The following is an 18,612-nucleotide window of genomic DNA, read 5'->3' as shown; positions in this document are numbered from 1 at the left end:
TCGCCTTAGCATGTTCTGTGGGGTTAAATGAACCATTCATTTGATTATGTACACACCATACATATATTTAGAGCCGCTGGTGGAGTTTGATCCCACTTCGGTTTGGGGAGAGCCGGGGAATGAACGTTATTGAGTTAAACAACACCGCATGTTCAGGATAAAATACACAGGAGACATACATTTCTACACGAGTTTATTGGTATAGAATGACGGAAGAAAAGCTAGAGATATGAAAAATATGGCTCAAATAATAAAAGAATATCATGAACGTATTCACGATAACAAATATGAATAACAAATATGAATTGCTTGAAAATAAATCAAAGATTTGTTATTCCCCACTATGTTGAAAGATGAACAATAGTGAACTAAAATAGCCGAGTGATTTACATATGAAGGGAAATTTAACTTTCCGTTACTAATATCCATTCCATGCCTGTACAATCAGAAGAAAGTAATCAAACGTATGCTTTAGTAATTTCATGTGAAATTGAACTATGTCATATTGGCCAAAAGGCCATCAATAGCTCAATTATCTTTATCAACTACTAGGCACGTCTTGTTAAATGGAAAAGTAACTCACAAAACACTATTAGATTTTAACATAACTGTTAACATTCCAGAAACTTAAATTAATTGCAGAAGATGAACGATTTTGGATTTCAAGAATGAACAAAAATGTTACAAAAACTTAAATTAAATTAAAATTGCCTATAACGATCGTCTTTATTTAAAAAAAAAACATCATTACAAGTTAAAAGATTTCGGTTTAATAAAATAATTTTCATGTTAGATAAATATATCGTTAAAACTACCAATCAAAATGAAGACGAACATGTGTTTAATAGTATAAAAGAAAAAGAAAATAACAAAAAGTTATACAGATATTTCATAACGTAGTTCATAAAAAGTAAATCTTTCTTTACTGAATTCTTTAGTATTTTCAAATAAAATGTAACTATATCAAACTAGCAAAAACATCAATAGTTCACTTCTTTGATAAAAGACAAGATACAGTTTACATAAGAAGAACAATTCGAAATTATTGTTTAACTTTAAAATAAACTAGCGTTAAACACAAAAACGAAATTTACAATTAATGTAAGCTGATATTTAACGAAATGTTTGTCTTTTAAAACATAATTGTTGTCAATTTTAACATATAATTTTATCAGTCTGTGGGGTAAGAAATTAACACGTATAAATAAGTCTTTATTAAAATTTATTCTTTAGTCTTCTTGTGTCTCAAACGTGTTTCTCTCCATATCACCACCTTAAACAAGAAAAAGTACAACATATAGATATATATTCTAAATTGTGTTTGTTTATGTTTGCCTTGATAAGCAATCATCAATGAGAATGATAAAAAAAAAATATCTTTGTTTCGATAGGTGGGCTTTAAGCAGAATTCTAACGCTGTAAAGATAATATGGCGACTTTCCACCTTAACTCGTGGAGGAAGACCATTGGTGCTACTCCGTGCATTGCTTCAAAAACTATGATACATTAAGTGTATAGCTTACTTGATCTTTTTGTATGGGGAATCTGCAAAAATCACTACAGAATACAAGTAAGCTTTGTAAATCACTGATTTATGGTAAAACTACTATGTGAATTATAAGCCTGTTGTGCTAAGCCAGTCTGTTGTATGAGCAAACTACGAATACTCTGGCAGTTTCAGTTTATTCTTATTAAGGAATTAATTAATTAGTCATATTTAATAGATTACATAAATTATTGATTGATAAATGAACCTGTTTTGTTTTCGGAATTATGTGCTGGACTCGTATCCGGGGGCTGTTTTGACTTTATAGTGTCAGCAAAGCTTGGCAGCGTCGGCTGAAAAGGTAATCATATAGTAATTGAATTTGAAATGAATTAATCTATTAAAATCAAGCAATAAATAACAGGCTTGAAATGTGATAATTGTAGTGTTAATATATGTTTATAGAAATAGTCTGCTTAAGTATTGAAAAATATTTAACCAGATGACGCAATATAAGAGTAAATTGAATTGTCTTTTATTGAAGTTGTGCGTTTATTAGTTAAGAATAAACATACGACCTAAATAGATATCAAACATATTGTGTTTAAGCACAGACCGCTCATTTTTATCATTTAACATATGAGGATTAGTATTCCGCAAAATATATATAGTCTAATAGTTTAATGTTCACATTAGATAGAATGTAGCAATACTTTTAAAGTTATAAAGGTCTACCTTTGGTTCTACGTTACGGTTTCGAAGTTTCGTGATTACATGTGGTTGGTTTAATTCTGGCGGTGGATGATCCATCATTTCTTTGTTTCTTTCTGGACTTGCCTTAGGTATTGTAATAATTCATCATCGTTATCATCATCATTGTTTTTATTATTGTACATTATATGCATGTATTATATCATCATAATCGTATTATCAATGTTAAAAATCAGACATGACATGGACATGTAAATAACATAATCTACGGTGTACAATACGGGACATACATTTACAAATAACATAGAACATTAATACATCAATATGACCCTGCGAGACAATACTTTTGGAGTTATAAAGGCCTACCTTTGGTTCTACTTTACGGCTTCGAAATTTCGTAATTACATGTGATTGGTTCGGTTCTGGCGGTGGATGATCCATCATTTCCTTTTTTCGTTTTGGATTTGCCTTAAGTATTGCGATAATTCATCATCATCATCGTTGTTATTATTATATATAAGATTTCATCATAATCATTATTAACAATCTTAAATATTATTAATATATCATTATTATATATCAATATTATTATAAATTATCATCATCACCATCATCATTACAATCATCATCATCATCATCATCCATTTTATGATGTACAGACATCATCATTATTATCAAATTATATAGTATTCATAAAACATCTTCACCATTATCATTATACATGTAAAACACATCTTCCTCATCAATGTTATTATCTTTAAAATATTTAATTTCATGATTATAATTTTCTGTTATTGTAATCATCATTATAAAACATATATCATTGGATGAAACAATATAAGAGAAATTTGAATTGTATTTCAATGCAGTTGTGCGCTTAGTACGGCCTTAATCGATTTCAAACGCATTTTGTGTAAGCACAGACCGGTCTTTTTTCTTGTTTTACCTCAAGTGCTTTCCTCTTTCGCTGTAATTCAGCTGCAATTTGAAAAATGTTGAATTTAGGCGCCGGATGTTCATGAGATTTCTTCGATTGTCGTGCCAAGATAGTCTATAATAGAAATATTATCTTAAATCGGAGTAGAAAACATAGAGACTTTTCATTGTATTATAGACTTTTGAAGATAAAATAGAGAAAATAGGAAAACAGTAAAAACGGCAAAACGGTAAAATTGAGAAAATGTTGCAGGCTCGGTTTGATTGAGGCTGTTTATGGACGGAACTGTCAATTGCAAACTACCGTTAACGCCCCCTGGCACCGACTTCAGCAGAATTCATCATTTAAACATGAAAATGGTAAAATTTTGAATTTAGAAACATCTGCAAATGTGTCCATACGGCGGTTATCATGAAACCTTCAATATGACACGTAAGTGCCATTTCATGAAACACCGCTGATGGCCTTTGACATTTTACAATGTTGTGAGCAAATGTATCTGCAAATAAAACCTTTAACATCAATTAAGAAAACATTTGAAATCAATATTTCACGCACACAAGAAAATAACAAGATTCTTACATAAAAAAACAACCACGATGTGAAGATAAAGCTTATACTTGTCTGCTGTCAAAAGAAATACGCTTGTCTGGTGTCAATAAGAAAACAGATAGATTTTCAACATTTTCAATAAATATTTATAAATGTGTTTTAAACGTGTTACATTGTCATGAATAGATTTCTGTCCTTGAAGAAACATATTTCACACTTACTAGTGAACGTGGTCTGTTACTTACGTCCACTTCCGGTAAATATGACTTTCCTTTAGTATCCACGACCTCTTCATCCTCAGTTTGTTTTGACGTTCCAGCAGTAGTTAAGTCTTCCGCAAACAAAGGTGGTGGTATGGACGTTCCAACATCGTCTGAGTCTAATTCTTCTTCTATTTCAGGTACACATGATATGTCGCCATCGTTTGCCTTAGGAAGCACAAATATAAACACTATTTATAAGCTCTTACTCGTCAGTCACTTGCATATACATGTATATAAACTGTATACAGAAAACTTTATGAATTGTGTAATGTACACATGCATTATATAAATCTTTGTATCTAAATAAATTCTTAACTTTTACCTGTTACATCTATGCAATTATTTTTTGTAACGTTTCCTCCTTGTAAATAACATGCCTAACCTTATTAAACATAAGCAACTTATAACGAAGCCTTGAAATGTTTCTAAGTTAAATGATAAAAAAACAACTTACCATATGCACATCAGCCCTAAAAGATTGAGAAATGAATGTAGACATTGGAGGGGCACTCGACATACTTTCTTCACCATCCTCTACCTGAAATAAAATACGTATTATGCGTTTTTGACATGGGTAATAATGTTTATCAAAATTATATTTTTGTTATAACAGAAATATACCAACATTATTATTTTGTTTTCACAGGCATATTTGAATTATCCTATTTCAAAATGCATACCAGAAATGTAATTTACAGGCAGCAGAATTATTCCTCTCTACACGTAGTATCTCATCTAGAATTTTAACGTTGAATTTCTTTAAATTATATTATTTTGTCACATAAGTAACAAACGTAAGTCAAGGAGTATTTAAGACATTGCTTTGCCCCATAAATAAAAACAGTATTATGGAGCGTTCGTAACATTGATTGCCGCACACATAAAAAGCAGTATTATGGAGCATTTGTGACATTGCTTTGCTACACAAATATAAAACGGTGTTACTGAGCATTCTTGCAAATGTCATACTTAATAATGAAATCTTCCTATGTACACTTTATATTATTTTTTCTCCTTTAACATAAAAATTCCTTTATTTTGCAGAATTCTCTACAAATTATTCATTAATAACTTAATCTTTTTCAGTGACATATCTTTAAGAACGTTAATAAATATTTAATTCATTTGCTTTGCAGGTATAAGAAATTAAAGAATTTAACATATTGGACAATAGTTACCGGTGCAACCTTTGCGAAATGAACTAAATGCGGACCAAGAATCTGCAAAAGTAAAAAAAGTAAAAAATATGAATCTGCAAAAGTAAAAAAAAGTAATAAAGAACAAAAACAAACTTTAAATAGTATTATATACATGTTTTAAATAGTATTTATAAGTTTTGAACAGATGTTGAAAAAATCATTGTAACTATGGTATTTTATATACGTTGCTATTTCACATAGCTTGACAAAGACTAAATGTAAGAGGGGGACAATTCTATCTGTTGATGATAAAGCATGTAAAATATTTCTTTCAAATAAAAGAAAAAATAAATTAATCAATGAAAGCTATACAAAAAAGTTTTACCCCTTCTTTTCCGACGATGGATGGCTCAAAGGTTTTTGAGTCTGAAGTCTACAGTAGCAAAAAAAACAGTATTCAAATATTATTCCTTAAACAAAAAAAAGATAAATTAACAAAAAGCTGGTCATTACAAAATATTGATCCTTAATCTTGAAAGAACTTTTATCTTTTCAAATTCTCCATGTTTTTCTTAACTTTTTTTAAATTGACAATAATGTTATGATCTTGCCTAGGTCAGTTCTATTTTAAAAACTTTAAACTCATGCTAGTTATCATTATATTAAGCTCATGAAAAGAAGTTTATACAAACCTTTTTGTTAACATCATATTCTTTCTTAGACCTAAATAAACGACCAAACATAACTGTAAGACAAGGCATTTAATAAATATTGAAATGACATAATCGTTAATACGTAATGGTAATTGTAACCTGAATCAAAAAACAAGCAAGGGTGAAAAAATAAGATAAAATAAAATAAACACATAAACTGGTAAGAAATGTAAAACTGCGTTACTAAAACAAGTGGAACTAAAAGATTTGATATATATGAGAAATTATACAATGGCTTAGTTTTCATTGTTGTACAAGTGTCATATTGAGTATTGTTTTCAGCAGCACGGATAAATGAGATTGCAAATAGGAAACTGTGGTTATTGAATTAAAAAAACTTACTTAATTTTCCGATAAACAAAGATGCCAACTGTGACCAGAAGTACAACACCAATTGCAGTTACAATAACAGCGAATTCCCAAATCTCCAGAGACAATTTACAGATTATGTCCGTAGCTTTACAGTAGCAGTCATAGCTTCCAATTTTATTATCACAAACTTTCCAAGCTTCACAGAAATTTCGTGCGCACTCGTCAACATCTTGTTCACAATAAGGTCCCTCCCAAGAGGTTGGACATTCACACGTATAATATTTGTCGAATCCTTCTGTTCTTCTCGTATCGTCACAAGAATATTGTCTTTCATTTAAACCTGTTTGAAGAAAGGATGTATATGTTGGAAAAAAATTATTGTAAACTAGCAAATCGATGTTTATTGGTGATTTTAGCGACAGTCTATCAATTCTTCGAAGCATTATCACAAACAATTTCGATATTGATATTCAAACGACATTTTATTGCATTTTAAGAGTAAGGGTGATATTTTGAAGATGATTTCCCAGTCAGCCAGAGGCAAGTTGGTATGTCTGTAAAATAAAGCATGGGCTACATTGAAAAAAACAAATTTCGAATAGATATAATTTTGATCGCATTTTTTTTATACTTTTTCTCTTATTTTAATCGATATTGAAAATAATGCAATATGACATCTACTTACTTTTACAATGACCATGTTGACATTTATTCTCCATCACTACAAGTGTTACAGACACAACATCAGAAAATGTCCCGGACTCGTCCATTGCAACGACTTTTACTGTGTCTATACCAATAAAGGAGGTATTTTCTTGTGTATAATTGATGTATATGCCTTTCCATTCTACATCTTTGGGGTTCAAAAGGGCACTGGGACTTAAACACTGAAATATTTCAACAAAAATTTTAATATCATACTATTCTTATAAACGTTTATCGGATAGCCTAATAAAGAATTTAACCACACGGCAACAAATCCTGATTTTTGTTGATGAAAAAAGCATGAATCCATACATAAGATATCATGAAATTGAAACATATAAAAGTCAATATCGTGAGAGAATACATCTAACTGTAACATAACGAGCTCAATGGTATGACAGTGTCATAATTCATAATTATAGACAAATATGCAAAATGTTCAACACAAAGTTTTAAATGTTATCGTTTTGTTTTTCTTTTAATATATTTCTAAAACAACAAATTCACTCATCAAACTTCTTGTCATATGTTTTTTTCGTGTAAAATCAATTTGTATTTTAAGGAACAAAAAATATTAACTTGGAAGACCATTGTACGGTTTTGTACGTACCTTGCCATGGCTACATGAAACGTAATTTATTATATCAGTGTATTCAAGATCTTGTAAGACAAAGGTACCAGATGCGTTGCTTGTGTTTGATATAATTTGAAGATGTTGAGGTCCGTCGATATCATAAGCTATCACAACGGCAACTGTTCCGAAAATTGTTTTTCCGACTTGATCGCGGAATACCTTAAAATATTGGGAAGGCGTAAATATGAGTTTGATTTAAACAATTGAGTATGAAAAATAATTAATGTTGTCATTAGAAATTTACTGATTTAACCAATAAAGTTGATACAACTCCGCCTGAAAAAAACAAATCTAATTTCATTTATGCCCTGTGTATATCAGTTATGTTTTACATGTAAATAATCAACAAATATCGATAAAGTTGTAAAAAATAATTTAATGTCTGACATTCGTCTGACTTACCCCATACAGTTGCTACTTACCAAAACACGTTCAGTAGGATCAAACGGCAAGATATCAGTTCCGTTTGGAGAGAGTACCATTACGTTTGGCGGGTCGTTTACCGAAACAACTTCAATGTTTAACGAATAATTTGCTCGTGCTGGCGGTATTTCCTCCCATTTAGGTATGTCTTCAATAGTGAATTTTACTGTATAATTGCCAAAGCAGTTTACGCAAAGTGATATCGACAAACTGTGATTTATGAAATAAAAACAATAAAAACATGAGCGTCACATATTTTGTATTTTTTATATGCATGCACACCTGTATTTTGTACAATTTTAAGAAGTTAAGATATATCAACAAACCTTAACAAGAGCACCGCTAGGCGGAGCATTATATGCCCGAAAGTATTTTTTTTTAGTAAGGATGACCTTAACCGTTGACCTTTTGACCCCAAAACCAATAGGGGTCTTCTACCCAATATGGACAATCATCCTATGAAGTTTGAACATTGTGGGCCAAATGGAACTTAACATATGCTCCGGCAACTGTTTTCAGTATCAAGGTAATAGTGACCTTCACCTTTGACCTTGTGACCCCAAAATCAATAGGGGTCTTCTACCCAATATGGACAATCATCCTATGAAGTTTGAAAATTGTGGGTCGAATGGAACTTAAGTTATGCTCTGGAAACTGTTTTCAGTTATAAGGTAAAAGTGACCTTGACCTTTGACCTTTTGACCCTAAAATCAATAGGGGTCTTCTACCCAATATGGACAATCATCCTATGTAGTTTGAACATTGTGGGCCAATTGGAACTTAAGTTATGCTCCGGAAACTGTTTTCAGTATCAAGGTCATAGTGACCTTGACCTTTGACCTTGTGACCCCAAAATCAATAGGGGTCTTCTTCCCAATATGGACAATCATCCTATGAAGTTTGAACATTGTGGGTCGAATGGAACTTAAGTTATGCTCTGGAAACTGTTTTCAGTTATAAGGTAATAGTGACCTTGACTTTTGACCTTTTGACCCCAAAATCAATAGGGATCTTCTACCCAATATGGACAATCATCCTATGAAGTTTGAACATTGTGGGCCAATTGGAACTTAAGTTATGCTCCGGAAACTGTTTTCAGTATATGACCTTGACCTTTGACCTTGTGACCCCAAAATCAATAGGGATCTTCTTCCCAATATGGACAATCATCCTATGAAGTTTGAACATTGTGGGTCGAATGGAACTTAAGTTATGCTCCGGAAACCGTTTTCAGTTTTAAGGTAATAGTGACCTTGACCTTTGACCTTTTGACCCCAAAATCAATAGGGGTCTTCTACCCAATATGGACAATCATCCTATGAAGTTTTAACATTGTGGGCCAAATGGAACTTAAGTTATGCTCCGGAAACCAAATTGCTAACGGACGGACGGACGTACGGATGGACAGACGGACGGACAGACAGACAGACAGACGGACGCCAGGGGGTATAACATAATATGCCCTTTCGGGCATATAATTAAACCATAATCAATGACAAGAGGGCCATGATGGCCCTGGGGTCGCTCACCTGAACATAGGCCCCCAGGGCCGGGCCAGTTTAAACCAAAGGGCTTTTATTTGAACAAACTTGGAAGACACCCATTAGAAGATATTTCATGATGTTAAGTTTTTTACTATACACAAATAATGAATAACAATGACTTTTGCCCCCCCCCCCCCCTGACAGGGCCAATTTTAACCCAAGGGCTTTTATTTAAACAAATTTGGTAGACAACCATTAGAACATGTTTCATGCTAAGTATCTTAGCTCTAGCTCTTTGGGTTCTTTAAAAGAAGATTTTTAAGTATTTAATTACTATATGCAATATAGGGAAAATCAATGACCCCCTAGGGCGGGGCCAATTTTGACCCAAGGGCTTTTATTTCAACAAACTTGGTAAACATCCATTAGAACATGTTTCATGCTAAATATCTTAGCTCTAGCTCTTTGGGTTCTTTAAAAGAAGATTTTTAACTTTTTACTCTATGTATAAAGGGAAAATCAATGACCCCTGGGACAGGGTCAATTTTGATCCCAGGGCTTTTATTTGAACAAATTTGGTAGACACCCATTAGAACATGTTTCATGCTAAATATCTTAGCTTTAGCTCTTTGGGTTCTTTAAAAGAATTTTTTTAAAGTTTTTACTATATGCATATAGGGAAAATCAATGACCCCCTGGGGCGGGGCCAATTTTGACCCCAGGGCTTTTATTTGAACAAACTTGGTAGACACTGATAAGAAGATGTTTCATGCTAAATATCTTAGCTCTAGCTCTTTTGGGTTCTTTAAGAGAATTTTTTTTAAGTTATTACTATATGCATATAGGGAAAATCAATGACCCCCTGGGGCTGGGCCAATTTTGACCCCAGGGCTTTTATTTGAACAAACTTGGTAAACATCCATTAGAACATGTTTTACGCCAAATATCAAAGCTCTAGCTCTTTGGGTTTTTTAGAAGAATATTTTTAAAGTTTTTACTATATGCATATAGAGAAAATCAATGACCCCCTGGGGCGGGGCCAATTTTGACCCCAGGGCTTTTATTTGAACAAACTTGGTAGACACTTATTAGAAGATGTTTCATGCTTAATATCTTAGGTCTAGCTCTTTGGGTTCTTTAATATAATTTTTTTTAAAGTTTAAAGGACGACAGCCGACGGACGAAGAGTGATCCTAATAGCTCACCCTGAGCATATGCTCAGGTGAGCTAATAATTAAAAATCAAATATTGCACACTTCACTTATTTATTTTATCTCATGAACTGACGGTCAAATGATCTTTAACCAGACTGAGTACACAATTGCTTACAATAAGCAGGAACTTTAGATGTCGTCCTGGTTGTACATATACCTTTACACTTGTGCATTGATAATAAATATATCGTTTAATCTAATAACGCGAAAGCCACACAATATTTAACAAGCAACACGGCTTGAAATATGCAGAAACTAAAGGCCGCATGTCTTTTTGCTTAATATACAAAGCATGTATGCACAGTTTTCAAATCAATTGTTATCAAATTTAACTTACATTCCTTCATCACTCAAGGTAATGCTTCCAAACGTAACGATCATATCTTCTTGTTGAAGTGTGTAGATAAACTTGTCATTCTCAGTGTCGGTCGCAAGAAGTTGAAATTGTGTGTCTTCTGTTGAAAACAACAACAACAACAACAACAACAAAAACTTAAATGTTTCATTAAGATTAAAATCCTTCAAAAAGCTTCAGCATAATTAACACACCAATATCTTATGTAACATAACATACATAATTGAATTTTTATTCGGATTTAAATTTATGATAAACATTTATAGGTTTTTTTCCTAAGGATTCATATATCGTTAAGAATAATTACTCATGGAAATATTGAATTAAAATATTGTTACCTGAGTCTTCGTCAATTCTGATAATAGTCTCTACGAAAACTGGTGCATTGTTAGTAAACGTTGTTGCAACAGAAACTAATCCAAACTGTGTCTCTTTAGTAAAATAAGTTTGATTTTCCTTCGTCTGCTTTGCTGATAGACGGGTGTCGCAAATCTAAAATGACAGAAATTGGTTATTAAACATGTTACAGAACGTTTTTTATGTCGAAAGGAAACCGGGTTTGTTTACGTAGAAAAGCTAACGTTTTTTTCCCGTTTTTACGCCGATTTTATAAAATTTGTCTTCATATATCATGTGTATATCCGCGGTCAATCTACCTAAACGGCTTTCCTAGATACCTTCCAAAAAATAACTACCAATATCTCTGCATGCTATATTTCCCAAATTATTTCCAAATTATCAACTATCAGAATGATATCATAATTTGCGTTATCAATGAAACTTGCTCACTTAGAAAGCATTACTTAGATATAAAAATAAATGAAATTCGTTTGTCAAGAAACTAATATATATTACAAATATGATATACACACGGTTGTATCATGAAATAATTTTCATGATTTTAAGAAGATCAACGGTAACGTATTGTGTATTAATTATAAAGACTTTGGTCATGACAAAATGACCATTAGAACGGTACTTAAAATATTAAAATATGACAGCATTTGCAATTTTACAAAGTATACAAAGATTGCATTAGAAAACGGCACTATAAAAATGTTTACAAAATGTGACTAAACAATTTATAAATGTAATTACCAAAACGAATGTAGAGTCGTCAATGCTTTCATTATTGAATGTTATATTTTCCCAATCACATGTATTATTTGTTATTTGCCATTCTTGCTGGTCTACAATAGATAATAAGATAAAAATAAATAATATTCAGAATAAAAATTTTGCGGTATGTCAATTATGGCTCTAAGACAAGTGATGACGTTTTCGAGGTTTGAAAAAAGTGATTTATTGATATAACGGTATAAAGTGCAAATTAGAAATATCTTTAGCAAAAGCGATTATGATTTTTGGACATTCTAATGCAAACATATTGTTTTTATTACCTGGATTCCAATGTATCACCATGGTCATTGTGTCATTTTCACTGCCAGAACTATTCGTGATTGGATAGTTTAATTTTAAGGGTCCAGGAAAAGGTGCCTGTCCTACAGGACTCAACGTGAAAGCAAAATCCAACGAGTGTATTCTAAAAATAAAGTATCAATTTAATAATCTTAGTTTTCTAATGATTACTTCGATAATCTTTTAAAGAAACGTTAAGCTGAGTTTAATATTTGATAACATTTATTTTTCAGTAATAGCGGGACACTTGCTTAAAGAAGAAAGATTCGGAAGACATTCGACACCACACATGGTCAATCTAATTCATTTAAATAATTAAAATCCACTACCCCAAAACAGAAACTATAATTGATTCCAATTGAAATGGATAGTGCTTGTCTACATCCACTTGGTATAAACCGATTACTAATTTTAGATTGTAATATTGATAAGATACTATTTTTTATACAAAATATAAGTTACCGCCGGAACAGCAATCTTTCTGTCATGTTAAACGTTGTTTCAGGATTCACAATATAAGGTTTGAACAAAGCTGATGCTACAGAGTCATAGCGTGCTGTCATGTTCTCCTCCGTAAGCTCATTGTAAACAATACTTTGACCCTCGACCGTTCCTTAAATTGTAATGAAAATATGAAACATGAATTTTGTTCTCTTTCTATAACTGACCTGTCATAATTTATATACATATATACTAAGCCTATGAATAACAAAAGAAGCTTTTTAAGACTTGATGACAAAGATACGACGGTTTTGTAAACTAAATTTGAATTCTTAACTACTTCAGACTATGAACTGAATTAAAAGTCTGTAACAAAAGTTTCAACAAATGTCAAAGAAAATTAGCTAAATTGGCTGTCATTCAAACAATATAAGAGTCTGTCGTACAAAAGCAATATTGTTTGTCATACATTGTTTGTCATGCAAATAGCAACATATAACGAATAACATTAATGTCTGACATACAATAGTTATATATTGTTTGCCATACATGCTTTGTCATACAAACAGCTATATTGTCATATAAAAAGAAATATTGCTTTTAATACATTGTTTGTCATACAAATAGCAAAACTGACTGTCGCTAAACTGTCGGTCATAAAACTGTCTGTCATAAAATGCAATATTGTTTGTCATACAGGGCGGACACATGAAGTAAATATAAAACAACCTGAAGAAAGTCAAACTACAGGAATTACATAATTTATAAACACATTATAATTTTGGGTTTTAAGATATTATAGTAAGCCAGACAGATACAGACATATATCTTTATTCACTCAAGCACATTTGTACGTACAAAGTGAGGATTTTCTAATGTAAGGAATACAATACATTAGTTTTCCAGCAGTAAACATACAATCCTTTGCAAAATATATTTTTTATTTAAAAAATATGGTGAATTATTACATTGTGTTTTCTTAGAGGGGGTGGGAATTCGGATATTCTTAATTCTAAATAATTTAACAGGCGATCTTGATAAGAAAAAAAAATAAATAGAAGAAATAAACAAGAGCGATCAGTAATCACATGTGTCGCCTCATGATGGCCAATTTCATGTCGGGACAAATTTTGTGACAGACAGACAGACGGACAGTGCACAACTAGACTTGGTACTGATCATTCCTGTAAAGTTTGGATAAAATTGCACCAGAAGTTTATGAGGAGTAGTCCGGACAAGCTTTTGCGTATCTGGCACACACAGAAAAAAAGACCTTTTTATCAAAGGGCCATAACTCGGCCAAAAATCATTCAACCGGAAAACCCGTGCAATATGCGCAAATGCTTGAGCTACAGATCAATCCTGTAAAGTTTCATTGAAATTGCATAAGTGGTATAAGAGAAGTAGTCCGGACAAACTTTAAAAATAAAAATTATTAAAGGGCCATAACTCTGACAAAAATAATTGAACCGGAAAATGCTGACAATATGCACAACTAGACTTGGTACTGATCATTCCTGTAAAGTTTGGATGAAATTGCACCAGTAGTTTATGAGGAGTAGTCCGGACAAGCTTTTGTGTATCTGGCAACGACAGAAAAAACACCTTTTTGTCAAAGGGCCATAACTCGGCCAAAAATCATTCAACCGGAAAACCCGTGCAATATGCACAAGGACTTGAGCTACAGATCAATCCTGTAAAGTTTCATTGAAATTGCATTAATGGTATAAGAGAAGTAGTCCGGACAAACTTTAAAATTAAAAATTATTAAAGGGCCATAACTCTGACAAAAATCACTGAACCGGAAAATGCTGACAACATGCACAACTAGACTTGGTACTGATCATTCCTGTAAAGTTTGGATGAAATTGCACCAGTAGTTTATGAGCAGTAGTCCGGACAAGTTTTGTGACGGACGTACGGACAGACAGACAGACAGACGGACAGACAGACGACGGAGAAGTGATCCCTATATGTCGCCACTACTCCGTAGAGGCGACACAAAAAACAAAACAAAAAAAACATACATATATAAAATAATGTACTTAGAAATTCAATCAAATTATAAATACACCTGTATGCTTAAACTTAAGAAAAGATAATCAGTGAAATGCAAATTAGAAACGTGTTTGCATTTTAAATTAACTTACCGTTAGGCATTTCTAGACTGAAAGTGGTTACACTTCTTTTCTTTCTGTCATTTTGTTCACCTTTTAGCTGAAATCTGTTACTCTTTCCAGTTTCACTTTTTAGCAAAACTGCTTTCTTGTTCGTTATAAGCAATGAATTCACAAACTTCACAGTACACAGTTCAGCTTTGTTACATAACCGCATAAATAGAAACAAAGTTCTCCCGCTCTCCATTTGAAATGTGTTGTCGTCTTTATTAGCCGTGTCAAAATTGTAAATGCCTTGGCTAAGAGCACGGAGCTCAGACAGCTTATGATATGGTGTGTTATCAATATAAATATAACCTTCTTTGATTTCAACAATCCCCGATGTGTTGTATCCAACCCAAACACACGGTACTACATCATCTATGTTTTCAAGGGAGCTTCCAACGCAAAAGTCTGCAATATCAAAGTACTTAAGTTAAATATTTCGACATAAAAAGCTTAAAAATTTAACTTTTATTACATGTGCTGTTCCTGCTCCAATACGGAAAAAATAGAAGTTATAATTTTGTGTAATTGATTACCCTCTTCCAACGTCACTCTATGACATAGAATCCCCTTTACATCAGAGATAATTGCCCAAACAATTGTATCCTAATATAATTCATATATGTTTTCATTTTAATATGTGTAACAGTCTTTGCCATATGCTTTTGGTTAATACCTAAAATGCAACATGATATGTGACATTTAGTTCTTCGACCACCACTACCCCTAAAATATATTTTTTCCTTCTTAAAACCGGGTTAAAAAGATAAAAAAAACAGCATTCGAGTCTAAAGTAAACACGTACCATATCGTCTTATATTTGGATCAGTACTGACTGTCCATGATTCCCCGCAGGCTGTTGGATCTTCAGATTGAACTGCTGTAGGCGGGTAGACATTTTCATCGATCTCTTCAACACCAACTGCTTCGGCATCAACAGTGTCAGCATCGGGAGCAACAAGAAGTACTGTAACGCCTGAAAATAAATATTTTGAAGGACAAGTTTTAGGAACTTTTTCAAATGAGAGGTGTAATTAAAAATCAAACAATATAACATATTTCTATAATGACTTGTGTTCGATTTTTTGTCACAGTTATTATGAAATTGAAATATTCTTTTTCACGTTTGCAATACAAATGTCATAATTTCGAAATGTTTCATGTTGTGAGTTTAAATGGATATACCTTTACTATCATTCCATGAGGTTGTTAATCCTGCCATATTTGTACATTTGATACTGACGTAGTAAGTTGTGTTGTGTTCTAACAGACCTTCAAGCGTATCGTTGATTCCGGTTGAATATATTCCCGTTGATGTAAACGACTGAATGTCCTGAAAACCGATTTCCGACCCTATAGCCCACTCATATTCCTAGCAATAAAGGTACACATTATCATTAAAGAAATATATACATGTATTGATAATCCTCATAAAATAATAATCTAGCCTCAAAGATCTCATAAATTTACATAAAGGCATGAACAGTGCATTTTCACATCGTGCAAAAATGCTGAAAGTAAAATTTTAGGCTAATTTTTCTGCAGTTAAACCTTACATTTAAACTGACCATACTAAACAAAATGACTTGTTTTTGCCACAATACCTTTATTTCATTTTTGTCGTCATTGCACAACCAGATTGCTTTTATTGTATTATTTGATCCTTGAAAGTCAGATGGCGTAAACTCTCCTTGCCGAACATCTATATAAATCATAACTTCCTCGTCGAATTCAGGTGGCGTAAGGTCAATATTAAATCCATTTGATGAGGAAACAATTTCATTACCAGACCCCAGAACAGCCTTCACTGAGATCATAAAATACAAAGCACCGCCGTTAATGCTTAGAAATGGAAAGTCTTATTTTAACTATAATTTTATATGTTTTTAGAATAAACTGTAGCATGAATTTTATGTTCGCACTGCAACAAAAAGAGTTAAAGAGAAAAAAAAATGTACATATTACCGGCGGTTATCTTTAACCCTTTAACCTTGTATATTACTAACTATTATCCGGACTATATTTAACATAATAACAAACTATTAACAATTAACATCTGAGCTCAATATATACAAAGATAAAAGTCTCAAAAGTAATAAAAGATAAAGTTACGTGAAATATATAACTGCCCATCGTATGAAGCGTTTATGGCGGTGTCTTTGATAGTAAAATGGGTCAATGTATAGCCATCAAATTTGCATGTGCTGTCACAAACAAACCTAGAGCAATCGTCTGTGCATGGTATGCATGGCTTGTAAACCTGACAATTAAAAGCTGAATAAGTTTAATAAGTATATAAACAAACTATTCGTGCAAACACCGAATCGTTTGAAATTAAACATGTGTATAAGCGATATGGGTATGATTTTAAACAAAAATACAGCAATTTAGCAGAACAACTTAATGATACAAAAGTGAATTACTTCATATTTTATGGAATATGTTATAGCTGAATCAAAGTTGAGTGAACTTCATACACGTATAGTTTTCTATGTGTTTTATTTGCATCACGTACAAATACGATACATTTATATATATTTATATTTAAAATATATATGTTTGAATATTATACTGTCATTTTGATACGAAATCCATTCCTTTCAACATTTAGGATATATATTTATTTCTGATACCAAAATTTGTTGTTTTTACATTCAATTGATATTTCCTTTAAATGCCTGGCAGATTGTTAGTTTATTTTGAGTTTGACGGATAACAACATGTGGAACAACTATTACCTCTAAAATACTTTCGTTTTACTGTTTATTTTAAATTGCAGTATTCAGTCGAGTTAAACCAAAAATTAGCAGAAATTCGTTAAATATGAAGGTACTCAGTGCTCTTTACGACACACCAAAACTAAGCTCTTATGAAAATATGTGCACATTGTTCTTTTCAATTACTTATAGTGGTAATTAAAATGAATTTACCTTTTGAAAGGGAACCATGTCAGCAGAACCCGGTAAAGTTCCTATTCCTGCTTCGTATTCAACAATTGCATTTGTTCCACCTTGGAAAGGTTTACCATAGCGACATAAAGCGCTCACTTCCGGTGGCATAATGAGATCTCTAAAAGCTGCTCTTGATTGCCAAAGGTTGAATACATCTAATATAGGAAGTATATTATCTTTATTCCAAACGTGAAGAACAAGTTTTGTATTAATGCTTAAATGTGGAATACCACATAATTCTGATATTTGCTGTCCATCCACAAACACGTTCATACATGCTGTTACCTGAAGAAGAAAACCATATCATATCCTTTATTCCATTGCAAAGAATATTTTCTCCAAAAAAGTCTATTCATTGAAATATGTAAAAACAAAGCATTGGTAGAGGCAGACGAATATTATTCGTAAACAAGTCATAATCAACAAGAGCCAAACTCAAACGAGCAGACAAGAAGCAAAAGGTCTTTGAAATCAATTCTTATCATCTTTGTTTTGTTGTTTTGATTGGGTTTTACGTCATACCGACACAGTAAATGTCGTATGGCGACGTTCCAGCTTTACTGTTGGAGGAAACCTTAGGTGCCATTTCGTGCATTATTTCAGTAAGCTAGCTGGATAGCTTTCTCACATGAAAGAATCCAAAGTGCCAATCGGGATTAGAACCCACAGCGGTGAGGGCAAGTGATTTGAAGTCAAAGACCTTAACCACTC

General features: G+C 32.4%; 1 protein-coding gene across 1 annotated transcript in view; it reads right to left on the bottom strand.

Moving 5' to 3' along the window:
- Window positions 1-176: 176 nt before the first annotated feature.
- LOC132722835 (uncharacterized) overlaps window positions 177-18,612 on the bottom strand; it is an 84,264-nt gene continuing 65,828 nt past the window's right edge. Inside the window, exons 108-132 of the mRNA XM_060707418.1 lie at window positions 17,881-18,186; window positions 17,063-17,210; window positions 16,555-16,757; window positions 16,136-16,322; window positions 15,756-15,926; window positions 14,939-15,358; window positions 12,810-12,960; window positions 12,329-12,471; window positions 12,027-12,118; window positions 11,267-11,420; window positions 10,911-11,028; window positions 7,875-8,085; window positions 7,429-7,611; window positions 6,799-7,000; window positions 6,144-6,453; window positions 5,781-5,811; window positions 5,474-5,521; window positions 5,128-5,169; window positions 4,404-4,487; window positions 3,932-4,114; window positions 3,144-3,248; window positions 2,564-2,665; window positions 2,222-2,323; window positions 1,755-1,839; window positions 177-1,273 (exon numbers count right to left, since the gene is read on the bottom strand). Of these exons, the coding sequence (XP_060563401.1) occupies window positions 1,230-1,273; window positions 1,755-1,839; window positions 2,222-2,323; window positions 2,564-2,665; window positions 3,144-3,248; window positions 3,932-4,114; window positions 4,404-4,487; window positions 5,128-5,169; window positions 5,474-5,521; window positions 5,781-5,811; window positions 6,144-6,453; window positions 6,799-7,000; window positions 7,429-7,611; window positions 7,875-8,085; window positions 10,911-11,028; window positions 11,267-11,420; window positions 12,027-12,118; window positions 12,329-12,471; window positions 12,810-12,960; window positions 14,939-15,358; window positions 15,756-15,926; window positions 16,136-16,322; window positions 16,555-16,757; window positions 17,063-17,210; window positions 17,881-18,186 (3,825 nt within the window). The 3' untranslated portion in view covers window positions 177-1,229. The remainder of the gene's footprint in view (window positions 1,274-1,754; window positions 1,840-2,221; window positions 2,324-2,563; window positions 2,666-3,143; window positions 3,249-3,931; window positions 4,115-4,403; window positions 4,488-5,127; window positions 5,170-5,473; window positions 5,522-5,780; window positions 5,812-6,143; window positions 6,454-6,798; window positions 7,001-7,428; window positions 7,612-7,874; window positions 8,086-10,910; window positions 11,029-11,266; window positions 11,421-12,026; window positions 12,119-12,328; window positions 12,472-12,809; window positions 12,961-14,938; window positions 15,359-15,755; window positions 15,927-16,135; window positions 16,323-16,554; window positions 16,758-17,062; window positions 17,211-17,880; window positions 18,187-18,612) is intronic.

This window comes from Ruditapes philippinarum, unplaced genomic scaffold (assembly GCF_026571515.1).
Source record: "Ruditapes philippinarum isolate M1 unplaced genomic scaffold, ASM2657151v2 ctg716_1_1_1_1, whole genome shotgun sequence".
Taxonomy (NCBI): Eukaryota; Metazoa; Mollusca; class Bivalvia; order Venerida; family Veneridae; genus Ruditapes; species Ruditapes philippinarum.
Note: the sequence above shows the minus strand (reverse complement) of the source record. Positions and strands in the feature narration are given on the sequence as shown.